This window comes from Corvus moneduloides, chromosome 15, assembly GCF_009650955.1.
Source record: "Corvus moneduloides isolate bCorMon1 chromosome 15, bCorMon1.pri, whole genome shotgun sequence".
Taxonomy (NCBI): domain Eukaryota; kingdom Metazoa; phylum Chordata; class Aves; order Passeriformes; family Corvidae; genus Corvus; species Corvus moneduloides.
In genome coordinates this window covers 6,355,509-6,381,286 of record NC_045490.1, presented here as the reverse complement: position 1 = coordinate 6,381,286, position 25,778 = coordinate 6,355,509, and the positions used below count along the sequence as shown (strand labels likewise).

Sequence of the window (25,778 nt, the reverse complement as noted above, 5' to 3'; positions counted from 1 at the left end):
ATACAAATGGCTTGCAGATGGGACAGATATAGAAAATGGGGCAGCACAATGCCACTGCTTAATAGGCTTTTTTTTTTTTTTTTCCCAGAAGATTTTGTGAGATATTCTTCCTAGATACCAGATTTTGAGGGTTTGACCAGTGAAGTAAATGCAGAGGGAAACTGAGATAATGTTTATCAAGGACACAAGGAAAACGCTCTCTAGGTGCTGAACTGTTCCCACTTCTATTTGTTCTGCATATTTTCGATTGGAAAGTATTCCTGCTGTGTGTGTTTGTATCTCCCCTCCAAAGCAAAACCAAATGTGCAATGGTTGTCCTGAAGAGAAATATCTTAATATTTTTATTTTTCTTCTAAATTCATTTACAAAACAATGTAAATGGGTGTGCGTTTATAGTTGGATGGGAGAAATTCCTGGGTCCTCCCCCCCCTTTTTTTATATCACTTAAGTGTAAGTTTTTCATTACTCCTTAGTTGTAATATAACAAGCATGATATGCTGTACACTGTGGTAGAATGTGAGAGACAACACAGTCCATAAAATGTCACTGTCCACGATGTTTAGCCTGCTCATGGCTGTGGTTTGATCTTGAGTGAGTGGTGACAGCTGCTTCGGACAGGCTTGTGCATCTTCAGGGTTCCAAGGCTGCTTCCAGGATGGTGTCACCAATGCTGCAGGATGGCAAACTGCGATGAAATGCAGTGACCTTTGCATGTCAGGCCATTTTTGAGTAAAGTCCTCTGTGTGTTGCTTTGTCTTTACATCTCTCAGTCTCTTAATCCACTGAAGTTTTGCTGTATCTCACACACACACGTGTGAATGGCTTTTAGCACTGTTACCTCCTGTTTCAGTTCTTTTGAAACAGTCAAACCTTTGCTGCAGCTCAGTAAGTCTGTGAAAAAAGGGGTGAGCTCTGGCCATGATTAGTGCTGTCAGTATGTCATGACCAGACTTGGGAACCACACAAACTTCTCGTTTTGTGTAGGAATTCCATTTCACAGTAGGCTTGAGACGCTCCAGGCGGTGCATTTTTCAGGATCATTAATTCCACATGTATGTGGTGAGGTCAGTCCCTTGGCCTCTGTGCCTCGTGTGCCTCTGGAGCTGCCAGTGTCCCCTGCCCCCCTGCCCCAGTCACAGGGAGCACCGGGCTGGTTGTACAGTGAGAAGGAGCTCAGAGAGAGAGTTCAAGCACAACAGGTCACTCATCCCGGCAAGGGGAAGGTTAACTGCTTACCTGCCTCTCAAATTCTCTCATAACATCACTGTTTGGATCTTAATGTTCGTTTCCCAAAAGTTACAATTAGAATGCTTGCAAAGCTGACAGATCCCCAGATTAACCTGCTGTTGTGACCTGATTTAAGGAGGGATGTATCAATTACGGTTCTGAAATGTGTGTGTCTTTTAACTGCCCTGTCAAGTTTAATGACCCTGATCAGGGCTGGAGGGCCGTGACTGGGGTGGGGTGGGACATCAGTCTGGGTGTGGAGGTGCTGTTTTTACAGTTCTCCACTCTGGGTGGGTTAACTTGGGGATTTGTCAGCTTGGCCCATGCTGTTTCTGAGCTTATTTCCTCTTCTGATCTAACCCCGGAATTGGAAGAATGACAGTGCTTTGGACAAAAATATAGAAGATGTGGGAAGATTGGAACAGAAAGGAAAGTATAAATTCAGTGTAGGCAGAGCAGAGTGTTTCAAAGCCCTGGTTCAGTTGTTTCCCTGGCCTCGATAAGTACAAGACAAAGGAACTTCTGCTTCCTTCCACTAAGATTTTGTTGGGTCAGGCTCTAGCTGAGCATCTCTTGTACAGCTGAGCTCTACTGCTGTGACCAAGGGGACAGGCTCTGGTCACTTAAAATGGTGAGGAGAGGATGTAACAATAGCCTAACTCATTAGTGATGGGTTTTGTTTTGTTGGCTTTTTTTTTTTTTTAATTATTCTAGTTTTCCTGGTCAAAAGTGGGATTGATGGCAAGTGGAGGCATGCATCTGACCAAGGACTTGCCAGGATTGTTAAACTCCTGCCTGTGAAGGATGTACCTGTGTCCCACACCTTGGCATGCAGCAGGATGCATTCCCAGCACCATTCTTACATTACAGAGGCTGCCCCTTCTCCACTTCCTTTCCTTGCTGGTTTCTCTGTTTCCAGAGGTGACACTGCCCATGCTGTACCATGTCTCTTCTTCCATGGGACAAGCCCAGCCTCCTGAATTCTTTCCCGCCCCTCAAGGAATAAGCAGCAATATTTAAAGCCTTGACTCCCAGGAAGACCATATTGGTTGCAGTGACTGCACTTCACTACAGCAAGGAGTGAGTACTACAAGTTCCTCTGCCTTACATGATCCTTGATCTGCTCTTCCTTTCTCTTTTCAGATCCCTGCCTTCACTCTACTCTTGGCTGGGGAGCTGAACTCTCAGGACTCTTCTACTTTCTAACAGTGCAGCCTCAGCAGAGCAGACCTGGCTGAGAAGCTGTGGGTGCCCAAGAACAACTGAGAAGTTGTGGCACATCACAAGCTCCAGAGCTGGCCCTGCTCTTCAGGAACTCATTGATTCTTCACCCCAGCACAAGTAACTGTGGTGAGGATACTTCTGAAAATGTATGAGTGCATACCCAGGAGAGGTGGCTAAGGCACCACCCGTGGCACAATCTTCAATATTGCATAGTTTTTGTTCAGTAATGGTCGGTGTTTGGGGATTGGGTGTCAAGCAAGAAACACTGGAGCCCAGGCCCCAGTTCTGCTATCGTTGCAGGTCATGCCCTGCTGATCCCTGCAGGGCTCTGACTGGGCAATGCTGCTTTAAGCAGTTACCAGGCCTCCACTGTAATTGTGACAGTGATGGTATCATCACTGCAAGGTTCATTCAGGCTTGAACCTGGAGCTGTAATTTCGTGCCCAAATTCTGTGGTGTGTTTAACCCAGGACATCTGGCTTGGCTGGTCTGCAGCCTAAAGCCTGATTCATGTTTCTGTCAGACAGGTAACCCAGCAGTGCTCCAGTGTCACCAAGTGCCTGGATAAGGCAGATGTCCCCCCACAGACCCTCTGGGGAAGGGAATTTTGGCTTGCTACAGTGCTAACAGTCCTGGGACCAGCTTCCCAAAAGCCTTAGCAGCAAAAAGTACCTGTGAGCTCTGTGTCCCTCAGACCTGACAGCCCCAGGCAGCTCTACCTGTCCCTGCTTGTGCCAAACTTGACTCATCCACCACAGCAGCAACATGCTCACAGCCTGAGCACGTGGTTACTGATGATACCTCATGCCCCAGTTTCCTGGATAGGTGAGGAGGGTGTCCTTGCTTGACTTAAGCTACTTATGCAATTCAAGTAGCAAATCTGTAAATAAAAGCTAAATTCAAGCTGCGCTGATGGCTTATTTATGCTGGTATCATCCTCTGCCCCAGAAAATGTGGATGATTTTATACTGGAAGAGCATGTCTGTGTGGGGACAGGGTTTGTGTCCCCTGTCCTGGCTGGAAACTGCTGCTGTCAGGGAGCTGCTGCTCCTTCTCCCTTGTGTTTTCTGAGGCAGCAATGCTCTGAGTGCTGCAGGGATTGTTAAGCCAGCACACAGCACTCCCCCCTGCCTTTGCCCAGAGTGGCAACATCAGCTTGTGTAGAATCTGTTCCCTCTCCCTGTGCATGGTCTGGGTCAAACCATGGTGGACCCAGCTCCAGCACTGCTGGGAGCCAGCCCCATCCCAAGATGGGCTTCAGCACTGTCTGTAATAGACCCAGAAGCAGGAATATCACAAACATAAGACTTCCTTAAGATTTCTACTCAGAAACCTGGCAGTGAAGTGCATGAGGACTGCTCAGGTTTGCCAGACTTGATGGTCTTATTACTTAATACAATCACATAATTCCTGCCCCCTTACACCATACCTGTTAGCACTGGAGGCCTTGGATGCCAGCAGGGATGTGGCATGCAAACTAAACCTCTTCTAGTGCTTTTCCCTCCCCTTCCTCTTCTCTGCCAGCATCCTCTTTTGACAATCTAACTGGTAATTTCCTCTGCTGGGGGCTGAAATCATCTCTCTCCTTTTTTCCTGCCCTGTGGTTTGTGTCCCTTCCCATGTTACAGCAGCAGGCAGTGTGATACTGGGACAATATCATAGGGTGAGGGAAATGATGAACCAGGAAAGCTGTTGTAGAACCTGCAAACAGAGAGGTCATTGTTCCTGTGCCTGGGGGCTCTCACTAGGTGTGGATTCCTCACCTGGCTCAGTCTGTGCTTCCCCTACCACACTGGCTCTGGTACCTCTAACCTGGGCCGTGCCCTTCAGTGTTTGTGCAGATCACCTGAGGACATCACCCCAGGGCTGCTCATCCCAGCAGCTCTCAGAGGAGAATGTCTCACCCACTGCAAACACCTGCAGGCAGAGCTGCAGCAGCTCTGAGTGGATACTCTGCTCAAAGTAGCTCCTTCCACCCTGCCCGGTTTACAGCAGCTGATTTCTTGTGGGACCCTCTGCTCCACACCACGGTAGGAGACTGAGAATGCAAGAACCTATAAACCTATAAGCAGCTGCTGTATAGCTGGATCAGTGTAAACCAGGGAGCCCTACAGGGATAACAGCCAAAAAGACTGAATTCTCTCTAACTCACGCTGCTTTGCTTTCACACAGCACAGTCAAAAAAGCCCTTAGTGGCCACCTTGGTGTTCCCCGAGTCCTCTCCATGCATGGTTGGCTATGAGAGCACTTCCCTGGGAGCTGTCACTGTGCCTGCCTTGGGGGACTGGTTATTGTGCCATATTCTGCTCTGTGTTTCCCAAGACACCGATCCCAGGCTCTTCAAAGTTTACAGTGCTGAGGAACTCAGCCCCACAGGAATGAACAAGAGGGAGATCAACACAGAAAAGTGCATTAGGCTTGAATGCAGTAAGAGACTCATGTAGGTTCATTTGAGCAAGAGATGTGCAACTGCCCTTAAGAAATAATTGTTAAAGAGGAGGAGAGAAGGGAATGGGAAGACTTAAAGAACCTGAAGTAATTTAAGATGCTAAAATTAATGACTAAGCTTCAGCTTTGGTGCTCATCCTAGCACCCTGAAGAACAATCAAGTATCTCAATTTTCCACTTAACTAGTGCACTCTCTCCATACAAATAATGGAAAACTATTGAAGCAGGAGCAGCACAAGATGCCCCTTTCAACCACCTCCTTTTGAGAAGAAGACAGGAATGTGTGGGTGCTTCCAAGCAGGGAATGGATTAGATATATCCTTTGCTGAGCTGAATGCTGTGGGATGCTGCAGCAGGACTAGGGTTTGGGGTACCAGGGGTCCACATTTTATTGTCCACTGCTGCCAGTATCAAGGTTTTGGAGTAAGGAATGGGATACTGAAAGAGATTGTCTATCGTTGGCACAGGGATAAGAACAATGTTTTATTAAGTAATGGCAGTATAGTACAAAAATATGATTGTATACAACCTGTGAAAAATATGGCACCACTGAAAACAGCCTTTTCTCCTTTTGTATATTCCTTTATTTCTAAAAATATACTTTGTAAGTGCTTCTAACCTTTTTTCTACCAGCACTGGGAATGAAGAAATTTTTTTAAATCACAGTCAAACTAAAGGGCAGTCAACAGTGTAATTTGAATTGTCTTGGCTTTGCTTTAAAATGAAAGATCTTCAGAAGAAAAAGAAAAAACTTCCAGAAAAGTCTGAGGAAAACAAAGCCCAAAAAAGTTCCTGTTTGGAGGATGTGAGAATATTCAGCTTTTGCAGTTGTTTGATGGTTTTGGGAGCAAAGTCTCCCAGTCCTGACAAGCAACGGCTTCTAGAACAGGAGAATTAGGGCACCACCAGAGCCAGGGAGTGAATGACCTGAGTGTTCCCAGGCAGCTGGTGCTTGGCCAAGGCCAATGCTGAGCTCTGCAGTTTGCAGCAGCCCACGTGCTCACCGCTCTGTCCTGGACCCTCTTCAGCACCTCTCTGATTTCCATGGCCCTGGGATTCCAGATGGATCAGGTATTAAAATGAGAGAAACTCCTCTACCTGATCAAAAAAGAGTAAGTTGGTTTTTTTTCATTCTGGACAATGATATTTATGTGTAAGGAAAAAGAATTCCTGCTCACAAATAATACATCTCCAGTAACATCTGGAAATAATACTATTTGGGATAAAGCTCCCTTTTTCTAAAAAACCCAAGGGAATTAGGACCCAGTTTTCTCTCTTTACTGCCAGACAACTGCTGTTTTATTCAGAGGTTTTGCTTCTGAGCTTCATTCTTTAGAAGAGATAACAATTATGGAGTTAAATTCTATCAATATGCCTGAAAGTCACCCTGCAATATCAAACCCTGTGCATTCTCACTAATACATATAATTTCTGGCACCATTAAAGCAGCCTACTTTGAAGATAAGTTATCAAAACAAGTTCTTTTGCAATACAGAGACTAAACACAACCTGGTACAGATGGAGAAAAAAGTTTGATTTTGAAAACTACCCAGACTTGCCTAGGGGCTCATAGGACAGTCTAAAGTCTTGTCTAGGTGGTGAAACTCTCTGGCAGGACTTCCCTGGGACAGTTAACTCAGCACTGTCACACCTTGGCCAAGATTCCCGTGTGTTTCCTGTAGGGATGTGGGTGCTGCTCGCTGTCACTCTGCAGCAGCCCTGGAGCTGCCAAATGGCCCAAATGGAAACTGGCTGCTTAGGGAAGAGAGTAACACTGCTTATTGTGTGCATCAAACGTGCCCAGTGCTTGGCAAAGCTCAGCTGGAAGCCAAGGCAGGCTGGTAAGAGTGTGATTCTTATTTCAGTCCCTAAACTTCCGTGGGCTCCACTGGCAGCTGAAGTGCTTCTGTATGGGCAAGAAACATAAGCATCTTTCTGATGATTTTTAGTCCCTAAACGCCTTCCTCCAGCCTTATTCCACGACAAGAAGTGGCATTGGAGCTCCAGTGAAGCAGTAGCTATGACATAATTGCATCTGCACCCAGTAGGTCTAGGATGAACATGGGATTCTTCTATGCACAGCTGAAGAAGAATGAAGTGAGGTGGAAATGTCTTCCTTCTCTTTGCTCTGCTCTTGCCCTGGGAATGTAGGACCAAAACTCAGCTGGGTGGGAGGATGGGGCATGGGATTTGTTGACCTACAGGTAGCTCCTTTAGGAAGGAAACCTGCAGCCCTGCTGTGCCCTGGGGAGCCATCCCAGGTAGCCTGGGGGGATTGAAGGTGTGTGAACTACGGTCAGATTGCCCCACTCCAAAGTGCAAGGTCCAGGCATTGAGGCTGGACATTTTTACCCAAATGACAGCAATTTGAGTTCATTCACCTGCATGAGGAAGGAGCTGTGGTATGTGGGTTGCTGAGCATCTGCCGTGCTGCCGGGCAGGGAGGGAAATTCCCTGGATTTGCCTTTCATCTCAGACAAGGACACACCGTTTGAAGCAATCGCAAACCGCAGCTGGCACAGCCGGCCCTGGCACACGCAGGGAGAGTTCAATAATTCAGCAAAAATCCCAGAGCCAGCAGCAGACTTGGGCTCCAGCCAAGGCTCGGGACGTTGTCCCAGCATCAAATAACACCGCAGCTTGAGATCTCCCTGCTTGGCAAAGCATCGTCTGCCAGGGGAAGGAGAAATCCTCAGCCCACAGGTCTGCTGCTGCTCCGGTGGAGGGAAGGGGCTGATGTGCTGGTTCATGTTCCCATGGGTGACCCTGTGACCTTTCCCTGTCTCAGCAGTGCAAAGGGACTCAGAAAACGGAGCAGCCTTTGCCAAAACATTTGCCCTAGTCCACACAATGACCACTGTGGTTTTAATCTTTTTTTTCCCCTTGCTATTCTTGTCCTTTCTTTCTTTCTTTTTTTCTTTTCCTTTCTTTTCTTTTCTTTTCTTTTCTTTTCTTTTCTTTTCTTTTCTTTTCTTTTCTTTTCTTTTCTTTTCTTTTCTTTTCTTTTCTTTTCTTTTCTTTTCTTTTCTTTTCTTTTCTTTTCTTTTCTTTTCTTTTCTTTTCTTTTCTTTTCTTTTCTTTTCTTTTCTTCCTTTTATTCCTTTTAAACTAAAGTGTATTTAGTGCTGGTGAAAGGTGCTGAATTGGCAGCCTTGGAGATGGATGTCCCTCTACCCAGCCCCAGCAAGCCCTGGTGTTTTCTGTGGGCTTCCTCCTCCTGGCACATCCCTGTGCAGGACAGCTGGCAGGTCCCAGGCTCCCCTGCCCTCTCCCGTCTCTTTCTGTGCTGGTTGGGACACCCATGGCTGAGCATGACTTCAACCTCCCATGCCAGGCTTGGGTGCTGCTGACCTGGGCCAGACTGGACCTGACAGTGCCCCTGGGCACTTTGCTGTGCGCGATTCCGGCTGTGAGGATGCAGTCCCTGCAGGAGGGAGCCTGTCTGTTCCCAGAGCAAGCAGCAGATCCACAGCCCAGCTCAGCTCTGCTCCCATCCTGAGCAGGAGAGGGAGGAGAGTGGATGCCCCCCTTGGGTGCCACTTGTCTCTCTGCCTTCATTTGGTGCCTAACCCAGACCTGACCCCAAGTGCTTCAGTGCAGACTGATTGTCTCTTCCTTCGAGCTCTCTTTCACCTCTCTCCCTAAAGTGCAAATGAACACAACTGAGTCACCCCGGGTGCTGCAGCCAGCTCACACCCAGGGGCCCAGAGGGACAAGTGGGACATCAAGCCCTTGGCTTGCCCACAGCCCCAAGCCAGGCTTTCAAGTAACACCCTAGAGGTGTTTGGCACATTTCTCCCCACCCCAAACACCAACACCAACCTGTGCTACCTCTTGGGCAAAGAGAAATCCCTTTGCTCACCCCTTCCCACCTCCCTCCCCCCTTTCCCTACCCCCACCAAGCTTTGCCAGCCTCCCCCCTATCTCTGCCAGACAGCAGAGAGGGGCAAACCAGCCTGCTCCATCTTCCCATCCATGTTAAAGGTAAATGCAGCACCAAAATAGATACAAAAATAGAATTTTGGGTCCATCAGCCCGGCTTCACTATTAATATAACTGCTATGAAATGTCAGAAAATAAAAGCTGCTCTCTTTATACACACCTGCCCCCCCACCCCCCTTACTGACAGTATTGCCACACGCCCGGTCCTGTCAAAACAAGGCATCAAGATGCCTGTTTTCTCTATATTTTAAATACAATTGCTTCCATCCCCCCATTGTAAACAAACATGGCAGAAAGGGGTTTGGAAAAAAAAAAGAACAAACCAAAAAAAAAAACTTTTTAAAAAATCCTTCATCGTTTCTAGTGTTCTGAATAGTATTTCTGCCTCCTAGGACTCGAACCCTGCCAGTTTGTTTAAAAGGACAGAAGGTACCTGTGATTTCTGATGAAGGCCCTGATGTCCTTCTTGGGTTTCCTTTGGATGCTCTCTGATGGGGATGAGAGAGATAATGTGTTTGCTTTCCTCTATGCAAAAGTCACAAAGTGTTTGATCGGCAAACCCGTGACTAAAAAAAGTAAATATATAAAATAAACAGCAATCCACAGCCTCTTTCTTAAGTTTCCCCATCTGTCCAGTTTTCAAAGTGCAAAACTTAGAGAAGCACAGAACGATTTTCTTGAGGTGTTTTTCTCCTTTTGTTAGGGCTTTTTTCCCCCCCACGTGCTTGACTGGTATGGCCTTTCTATAGCAAAAGTCAGATAAAGCGTAATTGCAGTAGTTTCTGCACATGGAATCGTGAATCATTCCAGTGACTTGAGAATCTAAGCTGTTAATAGGCTAAAAAAAGGATTTTTTTTTGTTGGTCTTTTTTTCTTTTTTTTTTTTTTTGATTGTTTTCTTTTTGCATTATAATTAAGCATGAATATATATTACTATATTACACTGCTTGGATTGCTGGAGCAATCCAAATCTTCCTATGCTGTAAAACTAACTCCCACCCTGCGCTCCCCAGATCAAGAGCTTCTTTTCTCCTCCCTGTGCCAGTTGCCCTCAGTTCACATGATTAAAAGTTCCCCCCAGCCCCCCTCCCCGTTTTTTTTTCTTTTTGTTTGTTTTTTAGTAGATATTGCCGCATTCTTAAATTCATGCATTGCTGCATTGCTATTGCACATATATAAAGGATTGCTCGCTCCCTCCCGGCTGCTCCCCTCCCCTCACTGGTTGTGCACATCCTCTCTGCGGACAATCTTGTAGATGATCCAGTAGAAAATGTTGAAGATGAGGAAGGCCATGGGGAAGCCGATGCGGGAGATCTTGTCAATTTTCTTGGCTCTCTGGATGAAGAGCTTCCTCATCTCCTCGGGGGAGCGGGACGGCGGCGGCACTGGGTTGGCCGTGTTGTTGTTGTTGGCGCCCTTGACAGAGAGGCCGTCCTTGGCTTGCAGGCAAGCTGGCCCCATCCCGTAGGCGGTGAAGTTGAACCTGCCTTCACCAGCTTCATCCTCCTGGAACAGATTGAGCATGGGACTCTACTTAAAATGAGATATAGACAGTGCACCCTCGCTATAAGGCTCTCCGCTGACAGCGTCCTGCTCTGCACGGGAAAGATGCTCCCACCATGCCCCGGCCTCAGCACCCTTGGGCAAACCCCCTGCTCTTGGGAGATCAGCCTTATAGAGGGGTGCCAGCCGTGTGATGCACAGATGCAAATCAGGGGATCCAGGCACCCCGTGGAGAACAGGACTGACTTCCACCCCGTTGAGGTCTTTGACATATTGAAGGATTTATGGCACTGCTTTCATTTTTCCAATTGCATCCCCTGTTTTGCTTCTGCCTCTCCCTCCCCCCCACCTCCTATCAGCACCTTCTTTGCTTTGCCTGTGCAGTTTCAGCTTGCCCAGAAGGAGTGGGCTCCATGTAACTCACGTAGCCAAAGCTGCAGCCTGAGACTTCCTACAGAGTTACATGGATGCGCAGGAGCCAGGAGCTGTCCAGGAAAAGAGCTCTGCAGGCAGCGTGCAACCAGCCCTCACTCGCCTGCCCACGGGACCCCACAGCCATCCCCACAAGCCAACTTTTAGGTGAGGAACAGAACTGCCCTTCTGTGGGTCAATGGTAAGACATGGCTGCTTGTGGTAATGCCAATGATTGAGAAAAAATGTAATTTGTTTTTTGGTCTAAAGACAAATGGTGTTGTTCATTTTTTTTTTTTTTTGGATGAAAGCTTGCTGGAATCCCAGAATGGTTTAGCCCTATTTTATTGAACATAGGGATGTAATGACAGGGAAAAATAAGTTTGGCTGAAGTAATTCAAGCAGTGAGTTACAAAGGCAGAGTGAGAATCCCAAGTCTCTTGACTACGGGTCACCAAGGCTAATTGTAGACCAGTGGCACTAATTAATCATTAATGGAAGCTGATCCATGCTGTGTCTCCCAACACTGACCTAGCAGCCCCCTTCCTTGTAGCTGCCTGACCACTGTGCCCTGCTGCCCCTTCCCCTGTCCTTTGCAGAGTGTCTTTTGTCCATCCCATGGGCAGCTGTGTGGGATGGAGGAGCGGGACACAGAGGACACTGCCATATCTGAACAAAACAAAGCTACCCAAATAAAATCAAGACCTGGTCTTCTGGGATGCTCAGAGCTTATGGACCTTCTCATCACATCTGTATTACAGGGGTTCAGGTAAAACTGCCTCTGCTCTTTTCCAGTTACACAAACATGCACTGGCACATGTCTGGCTTAACCTTAATCACTCGATCCCTAATTTACTGGATTTTTTCCTCTTCTCATTGCTGAGAGGCTACTGGCTGTTTCTTGTGAGGGATTTGTTTTGGTGAGAGGTTAGAGAAGGTTAGAGAAGGTCTCCAAGGTTAGAGAAGACAACAGTGCCTTTTTCAAGGTACTATACCAAATGATAGGCAAAGACACCACCAGCCACACGGGAATGTGTGTTTCCAAATAACAGTCCATGTGGGTCTGATGATGGTGTCATATTAACCAGACTGGTCCATACCACTGCAACATCTCACTTGTTTTTAGCCTGGCATGTCATGTCTAAACCAATCAGAACCACCCAGACAAGTCAGGACATCAGGACAGAGCAATTAGTGCCTTGGCAGCTGCATTAGTCCATTTGCATATTAGCAGTCAGCTTAGTTTTCTGATGAGTCTGCAAACCTTGTTCATTTAGCTTTTGCAAGTGTTTTTGTTTACGCTTTGCTCCAATTAAATAGCTGTGAGATTGGGCAGGGACTGTGCTAACAGCCTTGTGTTCAGTGGAACAGCTCTGGCAAACATCTCTTAAACTCATCTGTGTATTAGTGGAATTTTTTTCTCCTTATTGTTTTATCAACAGACTGATCTGCATACAACAGCACAGATCCCGAGACAGGATGCCTGAATCCAGATGAAGAGATAAACGCACTATGGAGGCACCCATGTGGGTGGGTTTAGCTCTGCCTCTATTCAGCAGGCTGCATCTTCTCAACCGATGCTTTGTTGATTTTGGGATGGCAGAGCCCTACTCTGGTCAAACAAAATCGATGGGTGCTGAGGGGTCTCATCTGTTACTTTTCCCTTGCATTTGTCCAACATTTTTCACCCCTGGTCCTGACTGGATTGAGCACAAATGATCAATTATCTCCTGTTTGCAGATAGGACAACTGAAGCAGAGAGGGGAAAAAACTACAAAAATACAGGGATTCCTGTTCCTCAACCCCCACTTCCTCCTGGAATGGTGGCAGTTCTCCAGGCATACACTGTGAACTGCTGCAGGGCGGGTTAGACCCCAGGAAAGACTTCTGATCTCTGAGACAGTGAAACAATGGAATGGGGGTAGGTTTCTGGGTGGGATGGATCATGGAAAGTAGACAAATACCTATGAGGAATATTTAAGGCAGACCTTGGTGGTCACCTATGGGCTTGCTTGAGATTTTCATCAGCAAAATTTTCTTTGTTTTTTCTCTCCTAGAAAATGTACTGGTTTTTAGTGCTCTCCTGAGGGCAGCCTCTCAGGCCTGGTGCTCAAAATTTGCTAACCCCTTTCCTGATTCTACCAGTTAAATAGGGACAAAGTAATCACAGCCACCTTTGTGTTTCTTTCTAGTGTGTTCTGTGAGGTGAAATCTTTGCTGTGGCTCCTCAGCCTAAAAGCTGTCAGAGCTCAGGCTGGGGAGCTGTTGGAGCTGCGTGCATGCTTGGATCGGGATCGGCCATGGCAGGTAAGCATGGAGCAAGCTAAGGCTCAGAGTAAAGCTCTTTCCTTCCAGGAGGAATTTGCAGTCAGTCTGAGAAGCAGATGCTTTTGAACATGGAGATGGCAGAGACAAAAGAGGTGTCACTTACCTCGGGGCTACTGCAGGCTGTCATGTTCGGGGTGCTGCTCTCTGATAGACACCCCTCACACCTCCCTGCCTGCCTCCCCCCAGCCCTGGCTGCTGCTTTTGGGGAGGAGAACCCACACCAGAACACTGCTGTGTGAAAATTGTCCTGTTGAGAACAACCATTTTGGTTGAGACCACTTGGCTAGCTAGCAAACCCCAGCTTGCTGGACTCCTGGGGTCAGCAGGCTGTCAGAACAGACTCAATTCATTGAGGCAGCCCTTGTTTTTGGTGTGTGAGCCTCCTTAATATCTGACCAGATACCGAGGACTTCCCCGGGGACTAGTGGCTTGGTTCAGTTGACCATGGTGTTCTGCTGGGACAGATTTCAGCTGTGTCCTTCATGCTTTATGTATTACCTTATGATGCCTCCTCTTCCTTCTGAACCTGAGCAGCTCTTTGTGCTGCCGAGACACGAAGTTGACAGCAGCGTACTCCAGAAGGGCAGAGAACACAAACAGCAAGCACACAGCCATCCAGATGTCAATGGCCTTCACGTAGGACACCTAGGAGTCAGAGAAAGAGACAGAGATGGGGTGGCTTCCTCACCCAAATGAATTTTTCCTTGGTGTTTTACACGGCTGATACCTGTTCTTAGGTACAGAGTCTCGCTCATTTAACATGAATGTGTTATCAGGTCACTGAACCTCCTCACGGGCTCTTAAGTAGCAATAATTCCACAGCTTTTTAATTTATTCAGGCCTTGACTGTGATTGTTTATATGCAGGGAAAACAGTAATCCACCATACCAGAAGCCCTTCATAAAGGGGAAACTCACTAGTATTATAAAAGTAAGATGGTCAAGTGACTAAAAAGCTAAAATGTAGAGTGCACACCCATGTGTGGTTGTTGCAGGGGTTTGTAAAGTACAGAGCTGCTGGTTACTGGGAGATGTGGTGAGTGCTGAATCTTAGGGGAATCTTTGCTGCTAGACATAGAGAATTTAAAGTTTTTGCAGGATGGGACTGGAATTTGCTCTCTTTGCCCTTAAACTGGAATAGTGCAAAGGCAAGATCTGTGCAGGGATTTACTTGGGTGCATGATTTCCCCTGGTGAAGACAAGGGTGTTCCCTACCTTGGGCAGCGATGCTCGGGAGCCAGAGCTCTGCGTGGTCATGGTGAGCACCGTGGTGATCCCCAGGCCCACACGAGCAGGTGCTGCATCCATATTGATCCAGAAGGAGATCCAGGACAGAATGACAATGAGAAGGCTGGGGATGTACATCTGGATCAAGTAATAGCCCATCTGCCTCTCCAGGTGGAAACGAGCTTCTATACAGGTGAACTTGCCTGAGGAGGACAGGAGATACATGGAAGGTTACTGGTAAGGTACAGTGAGCCTCCTGTTTTCAGCCAGTGTCTGGGGATTTTGCTTGCATTGCCTAAACCAGTCTTGTTAGGGGAGGAAAGGAACAGCTGTTGCCCAGGGCATGTAGTGGTAGGACAAGGGGGAATGGCTTCAAACTGAAAGTGAGAAGGTTTAGATCAGATATTAGGAAGCAATTCTTCCCTGTGAGGGTGGGGAGGCCCTGGCACACGTTGCCAGGCTGTGGCTGCCCCATCCCTGGAAGTGTTCAAGGCCAGGTTGGACAGGGCTTGCAGCAACCTGGGATAGTGGAAGGTGTCCCTGCCCATGGCAGGGGGTTGGAGCAATATGGTCTTTAAGGTCCCTTCCAACCCAAACCATTCTAGGCTTCTATGAACATCAACATAGCAAAGAAAGCTCTTTGGCAATATACCCTTTGCCACTTAAATTTCAAAGACAAAAGGAGACTCTGGAAGTGAAGATCCCAACCAAACACCCTTGAACTGATGCAGATTTTACCAGGGACAAGAGGGTTTCACACATTTATGTCCGATTGGCTCTATATGTATCTATATGTCTGTTGTGTCTGGAAGTGTAGGACAAGGCCAGAGTGCCATCAGACAGAGCAAGAGACTCTGGGAAATGCACAATCCTGAACTCCTCTCTACCGAACCCCTCAGTTAAGGGTTAACAGCACTGACCTGTGTTGTAATGCTTCGTGCAGTATCTCAAGTCTTTTTCTTCTTTGAGGATAAACTGAGGCAATGTCAGCCCATCAGCAACTTGCACTGCTCCTTTTTCTTGCCACTCAAATATGAGATCATTCATTGTGTAGCCAACTGTTGAGAGGAGGGGACAAACACCACATGAAACACATTAAATACTGATCTGGACAGGGACAGTGTTGCAGAAGAGAGCTTGGAGGCAGGGGTGCATCCTGGCCTTCTTTGACAGTGCTGTCATCAATGGGATTTGGGTTGAGGCAAAACTACTTTTTCATGTGATAAGAGCCAGGGCAATGACCTCCCCTGGAGCTGCAATGGTGTGTAATGGATTTTCTGCAATAAATCACATTTTTTCTTGAATTTGGCTTGCTGAACTGTGTTCTACTTTTTCCAACTTGACCTCTTTCTCTGGAAGAAGCTCATCATCTTTCCCTCCTTTGGGATAAGCAACATGTGCAAGGGGCAGATGTTCATCCAGAGAGGAAAAATCCCACTTGCAGCTGAAAGCACTTTCACCTTTCTCCTGCGAAGTGAAAGGCCAATGTAAACACAAGCAAGCCAGGGCTCCTCACATGGGATCTTTTGAGGTTTGGCTTCTCCAGCAAATGTCACATGTGCTGAATGAATGGAAAATCCTAAACAAGAGGTTCTCAAGCAAGCCTCCAGTGAAGGCTGGGCTGGGAATGGGTTCCAGCTGGGAAAGGAGATGGCAGGGGATAGCAGGAGGGAAAAGAGATGGTCTCCTCTCCAAAACAGGAATGTGCACAGGACTCACAGCTTTCTAACTGCATGATGCATGTCTGTACATCCATGGGGAAGTTCTTCAGGTCCATGGGGCAGGCCAGAGTCAGCGTGATCCTGAGGAGAGAAGAGAGCACAGGGAATGCCAAACAGCGGGCCCTGCTGAGGGCTGAGCCCCTCAGACATCCAGGGCTGCCAGCGGGCTGGAGCCGTGCCCGAGACACACCGAGCTGGGGCAACAACTGGTCATCATCACTTCCCTGCCTGTGCTCTCACACGTGGTGCTGGAAAGCATCAGAACTGCTGAACATTTGGGTCTGTGATACAATTCCTGCTGCAGATGGAATTTCATTGCAATGCTGTTTTAGACTGCGTGGAACAAAGAGTTCCCTCACCAAACAGTTCTGCTGCTTCGCTTTTCCTTTCTTGCCTCAGGTTCACAAGAGGCTGGATTAGCAGAAAGCCCAAGCCCACTCTCTGGACCCCCCAAATGCAATTCTAGATATTGGGACTGCTTGTAAATCTCTGAACAGAACATTTCTGTGTCATAAAGAAACTTCCAAAAAGAAGTTTGATCAAAATCATATGTTTGTGTGGAGGGAAAGAAAGACTTCAGTGGAATTTTCTGCAGAGAAAATGCCTTGTGCTAAGCCAATATGAATCCTGTATCTTCCTGAATTCCTGCAGAGCCCTTGAGACATCTACTTCTGTCCCCATTTTCCACTAGGTGCAGGCTGCATTTTCCGTGTTATATTGCTGTGCTGCCCTGCACCATGATCTATGCTTAAGGTGTTTGGTTGGTTCAACAAGCTGATACTAAATGATTTGCTCCAGATAGTTAGACTTGAGTTATTTAGTTTGATAGTGTTGAAAATGCTGTTCCCTGAAGTGTTTAGGGTTCTCAGCTTTTTACCTTGATGTAGAAATAGCAGAATTACCCAGGGGACAGAAATTGAATTTTTCTATCATCAGACCTACAAGAAGCTTATCAGGAGGGAAAGATACTTTAATTTAAAATCTTATGTTGTTAGAAATTCTCAGCTTGAGTTTAGAGGCATGTTGGGACAGAAGATGTGACAAAGTCCACCTTCTTGTAAATGACTTGCCTAGAGTTTGATTATTGCAAATAGTAGTAGTAAAGAACCAGTTATGAAATGGCAGAGCACCTTATAGAGTTTTATTTAAAGGGAAAGACTGGGAACTGGGAACTCTTTGCATTTACACTGTGCTTTGGGAATGTCCTCTATCTTTTTCATTTTCACAGGAAAATGTACTTCTAAAGAAACCCATATTTTCATTTAGAGATGAGTGAGACAGGAAAGCTGGTTTTTTAAACTGAAATGTTTTTGAGTTTTTGCCTTGAAAATGGTGATTTTTCCATGTTCCCTGCTGAGTCATTGCTCTGTCTGGCAGAGCAACCCCAGGGCTGGGATAACCCAGTATTGCCCCCGTGCCCCTGCAGACCCTCCTGGAAGAGAACTCTGTGCCATGCTCGCTACCAAGCTGCTGCTGTTGGTTTTACTCCCTGCCTGGTTTTAAAAACTAAGAACTGTGAGGTTTCCCCATTCAGCCAACACAGTGGCAATTCTCTTACTGTTTTGGCCATCAGGGAGCTCATCTTTGGGCTGGAACCACCTTGGTGTTTAATGGATGTCTACTTTTCAGCATTAAGCTGTTTATTTCCCATTTTACAGCTCCAGACCGCTTTTCCTTCCCATGGCTGCCACTGGAAGCTGCGGTGTGAGATGGGGTGTGCGTTCCATAGGCAAATTTACATTACACATGAGGTGAAAAAGTCTTCAATATAGAGTTAAACTTTCCCAGTCTAAGCTCATGAAGTTTGATCTTGATTTCATTGGTTTAAAATAAAGCGTGAATGGGGTTGGAAGTGAAGGAGGGGGCTCAGATTGATTTCCTGTGGGAAACTCAATGCAATTAGTTCAACTTCACTGGTGGATTCTTGGATCTAGCAGTAAAGGGATGACTGGGAAAAATTAGGCTGGGACAAAGCCATGGAGCTCTACTTAGCATTTTCCCTGTTTTTTACTTTTTTTTTGGTCAGGAAATGCTGCAGCTTTGAAAACAGGGTGTTCATGGGCTTCTACTGGTTTTCACATAGCACAGCTGGTTTTAGGCTTGTACTAACATAAGAGATCTGAAGTAATTTTACATCAGGGATGTTAAGGAATCTACTAGCAAGGAGCAGAAGTCCTTGAACTGAGAAAGGTAAAGATGAGTTAAATTCCCTCCCAGACCAACACTCTGTCTCAATATGCTTTAGCAGAGGTCTCTTCCCACCACATTGCTTCAACACTGCTAATTGTTTGATCTCCCACCTTAAAAACCCCCACATTTCTTTTCTCCAACAGCATGCTGGAAGTCTAGGCTTGAACAGGGGGAGTTTAGTTGTGCCCTTCCCCACCTTGGTGGAGTCACCTCACCTGATGCTGTAGAGGACATTGCCATTCCGGGAGATCCTCAGCAGCTTGTTGTCTGTGGTAATCTCATGGAAATGGGCCCCTTTCTCGTTAGCAAAGAACAAGTCAGGTTTCCAGATGGAGTCCAGCATGGAGGGGTCCAGGTCCAGGGAGTCGTCAGGGTACTCGTTGTAGGCCAGCCGGGGGTCATTCCACTGCTGCCGCAGGAAGATGTTCACCCTGTAGTCCTGCACAGACACACAGAGCTCAGAGCAGCCTCAAAGTGCTGACAGCTGGGGAGCACATACTAAAATCATCCTAAAATGAGACACACCATGTCTAGGCCTACGTTCCCAAGCTATGCCAAGCGTTTTTGGTATTATTCCTCAAGGAACTGCTATTAATTTTTAGCTTTGTAGCTCACAGCTATGTCATAGCATGAGCAGCTGCCTGTCCCTGCGTCCCTCTGTTACAGCAGTTGTCAGCTGTGTGGGAAGCGTCAGGACCTCTCTGTCTGGACCCTGGGGCTGCAGAGGCGATGAGCAGTTGTGGAGGCCGCAGTCAGCAGGAGGATGTTCCAGAGGATTAAGCGGGGAAAGAAACTGAAACCAGCTTTCTTTCAGTGCTGAACTGTCCCACATTGTGACTATCTGGGGTTTCCCCACCACTGGGAAAGGAAAAGGCACAGTGAGACGTGTTGTCCATGAAAGAAAAGTTCCCTGTGTGTGTGCTAATGTGAGGATAACTCAGATGAGCCAATGGGAGCAGCTGCCTTTGGTTAGAGTTTATGAGCAGGAGAGGGATACTGCATGAAGTCTGCTCTCCTAATCCTGAGCATTCTGGGTTCCCTGCTCTAATGTCAAAATGCCATAAATGCAACAGATTTTATAGGATGACCATCTTCCTTATTTAAAGGTAGTCCCTCAGCACTATGCAAAATTATACTTGCTTCATAACCACAAGTCTTACAGCTCCCCTAAGTTCTCCAGGTCAAGGCTGGCTGCTGAGGTTGAGTGCAGACACTCTCCTGGAAAATTAGAGGCAGTTCCTCTTCTCCCTGTCTGACTAACAGCTTCCCAGGGTGATCTGCATGCTCCTTTTCTTCTGACTTTCACATAAGAAAGTGAGCCAACAAATTGAAATGGGGAGAGGATGTGCCAGCTATCAGGAGAGGGATGAAAGCTCCACAACCATAAATTAATTGACATTTTCTAAGTACAGAGGCAGACTGTGTCTGAAGAGTAGCATATAATAAACCAATTCCACTGCCCAGGCCCAAATGAATAGATGCTCCCATGATTAAGGGTTTCTTTGTTGCCTTTCTAACACAAATGTACTTGGAAGACTTTTATTAGGAGACAGTCAATGGACAGTGCCTGACGTACCTGCCAGTATCCAATACCTGCTGCAGGCACTTGGTGAGAGGCTCTCCCTCACTCTGACACCAGCTCTGTCCTTTCCACCTGGAGAGCACAAAGCTCTGGAGTTAAAGGGTGCCTGTGTAGGAGAGACCTGCTGCCTCAAGTGCTCACTTGGCTGTGAACCTACCGCCTCTTGTCCAGGAGGACATGACTCTTGTGGTGTCCAGCGGCTCTGGAGGGTTGGGAGACAATTGTGTTGGGTGCTCTGTGTTTTGGATGAGGCACTTCCTAGCCAAGCATGTGGCCTAGAGTCTATTTCAGGCCACTTGGTGCCATCTGCATCCTCAGAGCACAGAAGCTGCTAATGACATTAATGATTGTGACATCAGCAAATGAACCACGGGCTTGACGCTAAAAGGAGCAGACCTCTGAACATGAAAAAGAGTTGCAACACTCTTTCCTTCTGCTGATATTCCAAATGTCACCTTCACAAGTCCTAGTGCATCCCTCTGACTTAATTGTTCATCTCTATCGACCCTGGATAATGTGTCTGCAGGAAATGTGAATAGCTGGGGACAGCTGGGGGCCAGGGTCTCAGCGCAGGACCAGCCCATCACACAAGCCTGGAAAAGGAAGGGAACCATGAATTCCCACTTTCCACAGCAGGCAGCAGCTCCCAGAACAACGTGTATATTTTCAATTCTCCCTTTTCTGTGTGTCAAGATCTGCAGCCCTTGCAGTCAGGGGAAATCAATGTCACTGACCTAGTAGGTAGAAAGCAAAAGGTTGTTTTGCTTATTCAGCTACAAATAAGCTAGATGCTAACAGGTCAGCTCCAGTTTGGGACTTCTGTCATGTACAACACAAATTAAACTCATGTTTGGAAGAAACTTCAGTGGTAGCTGCCCAGAACTGTGCTCAGGCTGATGGAGTAGTAGAAGGGGGGAGGGAATGGAGCCAAATTCCCTACAACAGCCTGTGTTACTGCAGATAGGCTTTGTTGATGGAGTAAATTCACTGCTTCGGCTCCAAAACTTGCCCAAAGGACAGGAAAGGGTGAGACAGGAGGTACTGAATGGTCTATGTTGCCCCCACAGCAAGCATGGGAGACCACAGGCAGAATGACAGCCATAGTCTTTGTCACCATAAGGAGGCATCTTAGTTAAACGTTTGTGGGCCAAATGAAAATTAACTTCTCACAGTGATTGGCTGTGAGAAGGCCCCTCCTAACGACCTCTAGAGCCACAGTGTCCTGTCCTCATGTCCCACCCACTGAGAACAGTCCAGAGGCACCTTGTGAATGTGTGGTGTGAGAAGCTGTACCACCTCCACCCCGGCCACATGCAGCAGTGTGGGGAGTAACTCTGGGTTGTGTTACTCTGTGTTCCTCCTTTGGACAGAAGGGTTTGGTGTGGATATTTCTGTTTTGGGATACAGAAAACGAAGCATTTATGTTGTGATATAGAAAAGGCAAGGATGAAGAAATATGATCTATGCACTGAATGCAATTCTCTGGCTTTGCCATTTCAGGGCATTAATATTTTACCTCTGTGTGTGTGTTTATGAAGGTCTTCCTACGCAGTGAGTTTACTCCACAATCCTGGCCTGCTCACTGAGAATATTGTTTTTCCCCAGATTCCTTTGCCCTTATGTCATTGCACTGCAGTATTGAAGGTTCTGAGCAGCCTTTTAGGTTTCTTATCTGAACATAAATGTAAAACCAGGCACTGTGACTGCAAACCAGACATGACACTGCCTGAGGAGCCAGCAGAAGGCATGGAGAGCAGTCAGGGTATGTCTGTGCTGTGACACAGGCTAAGAGAAGGGTTACAGTGTTCTGCACCAGCTAAAGAGCCTCTGTGCTGAAAGCTGTGTCCTCAGCATTGCAGTCAGGCTGAGAGGTGATGAGCCAAGCAGCACTCATCCCTCGGCTACCTGGAGATATGCAGCATTTCTCACGGTTGCTGTTACAGGAGATCTTAATCAGCATCACCAAGAAGTCCACAGTTATTCCTAAATGATGGACAGAACGGGCCAATTTCTGGTCTGAACTTTAAGAAAAAAGAGGTTTGACTGGGGCTGCAAACTTGGCAAAAAAAAAAAAAAATTCTCTTTCTCTGTATCCTTCTTATCACTCAGGTTCCTCATTTGTGTGCCTATCACATCCAGGCATTGATTATCTTGTGCAGCCTGCTCCTCTGGCTGGCTTGGGAGAGGGGAGCAGCAGCTCTGTGCAGTGAAGGCATTCAGGAGCTTTGCAATTTGGCACAAAGGCATTTTACTCCCAAGAGGGAAATGACACAAAGCAGGAAGAGAGTAACTGGAGTGATCAAAGTAGTTCAATTTGATAATGCTGAAATGAAATTCTGCTTAGTGACCTCGCAAGGAGACAAGGAAACAGAAGATCGTTTGAGACCTTGCCTTCCCAAGATCCCACAGCCTTGACATCTTCTGCTGAAAGCAGAGGAGGCTGGAGGCAGTGCTGGGCAGAAGAGATGGAGCCTCTCAGGGCACTCAAGAGGTTTTCCCCGTGACTCAGGAGTTCTGTCAGAGCAGCCTCTGCACTGAACAGATTTCCTCTTTGATAAATTTACATTTTGCTAACTGAAAAAACAGGGTAGAGACTGAGCTCCTTCAGAAGGGGACTCTGTGACTCCACCTGGGCAGCAGAGCATGAGGGGCTTTATTAGAACTGAGTTAATTCTCTAGAATGGGTATGAACAAACATTCTGAACGCAACCTGCCTTGCCAAGGAGCACTGCAACAGACTGCAAAAACACCAAGCACACCAGGAGCAGCCCCTGGAAGGGTTAATAAAGCACCTCTTTACCTTATCAGAGCTGTAGCTAAGCAGCCAATTTGAAGCCGGTGTGAAACCACACCTGGGGAGGAGGAGTCTGTATCAGAGAAGGGATGAACCTGATGAGGGGTGGGAGCAGTACCCTGCTGCTTGATTAGTGTGGAGTTTTTTTATTCGGGAGCCCAACGTGGAAAGATTTTCTGTGTCTTCCTACAAAAAGTGGGGAATATATATCTTTTTGAGCCAGTGGAGTTGCTGGGGTGTGAGATGCAGCCAGCATCCAGAATTGCAAATGTAAGTATTTAGTAGTGAGGTCTTGTTTCTCAGCTTGAGGAGATTTTGTGTCCTTGTATCTGAGTTATACAGTCCAATCTCATGGCTTTTTGCTGTTTTTTCTTTTCCCCCTCCCTTCTTCATTAGTGTGAACACAAATTCTAACCACAGACAGCTGGAACACTGCAGGCCTAACATTGAGGTGGCAGCAGACTGCGAGTTGTTGTGAAAACCTTTTCATTTTGTGTTGTGTGGCTTGTTACGTGCTTATCATCTCTGTGGGACTCATGGTTGGGTTTAAGAATGACTGACTGCAGGAAATTTTGCTCAAAACCTTACTTTTGCTATGGGCTTTGTGCATTGAAAGTTACATCTTTTGCTGATCTTGGGGTGAGTGGGACCAGTGCTATATGTGTGACCCAAGTTCTTCATCAGAATCTCTGCTGCACTGGGGCTGGTGGGTGTGGAGTGAATTGCTTGGTCTGCTTTGCAGGGTGCTTTGTTTCCTTGTTGGAAATCTCATGTACAGATGTGTCTGAACAAGTACTTAACATTTGGACAGTTGCAGCCTCCAGCTTCTCCTGTCCTCGAGAGATGCTGGGAGCCCAATTGTGGCTGTGCTGCAGCTGGCTGGAAGGTCACGTTTGCTTTGCTCTTTTCAGATGAGATCACTATGGCATGAAAGCAGCAAAAAGAAATTTGCATTTTTACACAGTGTCTAAGGGAGCCTGTGCTGGCTCTTCTGTGATTTTTCTTTCTTTTTCAGTCTCTTTTTTGCTGTGTGTGGGTCCTTTTTAAAATCAGTCTGGAAAACTCATTTTGAGTCCAGCTCAACTAGCATTGCTAGGTGATGATACAAAAATAAATTCCTCCTTCTCCATGTGCCTTCACTGTATACAAAATGCTCCCAGCTGCCTAAGCCAGTGAAAGGCCATAAAACTGCAGATTCTATTGGAAGAGAGAGCAAGGGCATCACTTAATTTTCCATTTGCTGTTATAGCAGGGAATTTGTTAATGAAATGCCCAGATAATCCTATCAGTTGCCTCATGCCCCAAAGAAAAGCCAAAGCTGGTGCAGTTTATTCACTTAAAACCCAAGACCTGTTCCCAAAGTGCTTCACTTTCATTTATTTGGAATGAGGAATTTGTATATTTGCTATAGGTTTCATAGTTTCTTATGGCTGCGGAGCTGTTTATGCTTTTGAACAGCAAAAATGGATTTGAGAGCTTGTGTTTGGGGGTTGTTTGGTTTTTGTAGTAATAATTGGAGAGAGTGGCTGCATCTTGCACTTGTCCTTGGGAAAGCCTTGGTGTTGGATGCTTTGGGACAGGAGGAGCCTGTCTGCACTCGTGTGGCTGTTGGGGTGGGTCCTGTCCTTCCCTTTGGAGCACTGGCTGGGTTCACAGCGATGTGTTCCCAGTCTCAGGTTCCCTTGTCCTTAGAGCTCCAGGCAAGTGAGGCTGGATAGAAGCTCTGAGCTACAATCCTACATAAATGTCCAATCAATTATGTGCACCACTAGAGGCTTTTATGTTGGGTCTCCAGCTCTGCAGGATGCTTAAAGGAGTTACTTCCCTTGCTCTACATCAGCTCTGCCTTAGGAATTCAATTTGGTGGATGATTTTTTTTTTTTTTTTTTGATTCCCCCTAACCTTGCAGCAATTTTCAGATCCCCATTTCTTGCCTTGTTCATTTTGAAACTTTGTGGGGCAGATGTCAGCTTTCTGCCAACTCTGGGGAGTTTGTGCCTTCTCTTGGCTACAACTCATTTCCCTTCCTTCTGAGGTTTGTAGGCCCAGCTGTCTGCATCAAATGCCTGGGGTTTTTTTTCTATTTTTCTGTATTTTCTCCTCTTCCTTTACCTCCCATGATGCCTCAAGCTTTAAGTGAGCACTCACCTCTAATTTCTCTAATCCTCTGCATGGTGAGCTCATGGTTTACACTGATTTGGGATATTCAGGCAGTGTAAACTTAGAAGGGAGCAGTGGTATTTTCTGTAGGAACTATCAACCCACTATGGAGATATTTTAAAGCCTTCTCTAACTGCATGTGGGACACCCACTAAACACTGTGACTTCTCCTGTACGTAGTAGTGTAATAGTAATGAAATATAAGGTGATGTAGTACTCAGACCTGAACCTGACTAGGCTTAGGGTGCCTAATGATGGAGGTTTAAAACATAATTTTTATTCTCTTTTTGGCCAGTGAAGCAGCTGGGGGAGTTTTGCTGCTGTCAGTCCCAGGGGTCAGTGATAGACTCTGCCTTTCTTTGTGGTAAAACACTGATTTGCTCCTCTCCCTTTTGCAAGCTGCCGCTCCCTCCTCTGATGTTTGACCACTTGTTCCCCTTGTTTGAATTCAAAACAGTCAGGTCCCTCTCAAAAGCCCAGGACTGTCTGTTCTTCCCAGAAACCGCTGGGGAGCTGACACTGCCTGTTTGTCCTGCTGCATCCTCAAACAGTGGGGAGGCTCTGGCTGCTCTGCAGAATAAATCCCATGTTACAAATCCCCAGGACCTCTCCAGCCTGCTGAGACCTCCTTTTCAGCTGTCTCAGTACCTGTGTTTCTCGTGTTGCTGTTGGTGTTTACAAGCAGAATGCTGCTCCCACACAAGAGCATTAGCTCAGGCTGTGTGCAATGCTGCGTCAGCCTGACATCTGGACTGGCTTGTCAGAGCTGCCTTGGAGATTTCTAGACAAAGCAATGTGCCCACAGGGTGTTCTTTGGTTCCCATGGGAATATTTTTTTTTCTATGGAAGATTGCCTATGAAATGAGTGGCAGCTGGAGAGGATAGCAAGCCCCTGCAGCGTGGCTTGGAGGTGAACTGCATCTCTCTCGTGCTAGTCTGTGCTAATTTTACTGAGCATCCTGCTTACAGGGATCATGTGGCATCTTTGGCTGCTCCAGTGCATCTCAGAGTGTGGGACAGAT

General features: G+C 46.8%; 1 protein-coding gene across 2 annotated transcripts in view; it reads right to left on the bottom strand.

Moving 5' to 3' along the window:
* Positions 1 to 9,715: 9,715 nt before the first annotated feature.
* GLRA1 (glycine receptor alpha 1) overlaps positions 9,716 to 25,778 on the bottom strand; it is a 37,821-nt gene continuing 21,758 nt past the window's right edge. The window contains exons 4-9 of one of the 2 annotated variants that reach the window (XM_032125165.1): positions 18,436 to 18,659; positions 16,029 to 16,111; positions 15,230 to 15,367; positions 14,298 to 14,512; positions 13,582 to 13,728; positions 9,716 to 10,371 (exon numbers count right to left, since the gene is read on the bottom strand). In XM_032125165.1, the coding sequence (XP_031981056.1) occupies positions 10,057 to 10,371; positions 13,582 to 13,728; positions 14,298 to 14,512; positions 15,230 to 15,367; positions 16,029 to 16,111; positions 18,436 to 18,659 (1,122 nt within the window). In that variant the 3' untranslated portion in view covers positions 9,716 to 10,056. The remainder of the gene's footprint in view (positions 10,372 to 13,581; positions 13,729 to 14,297; positions 14,513 to 15,229; positions 15,368 to 16,028; positions 16,112 to 18,435; positions 18,660 to 25,778) is intronic. The other variant, XM_032125166.1, reaches the window with a different exon arrangement.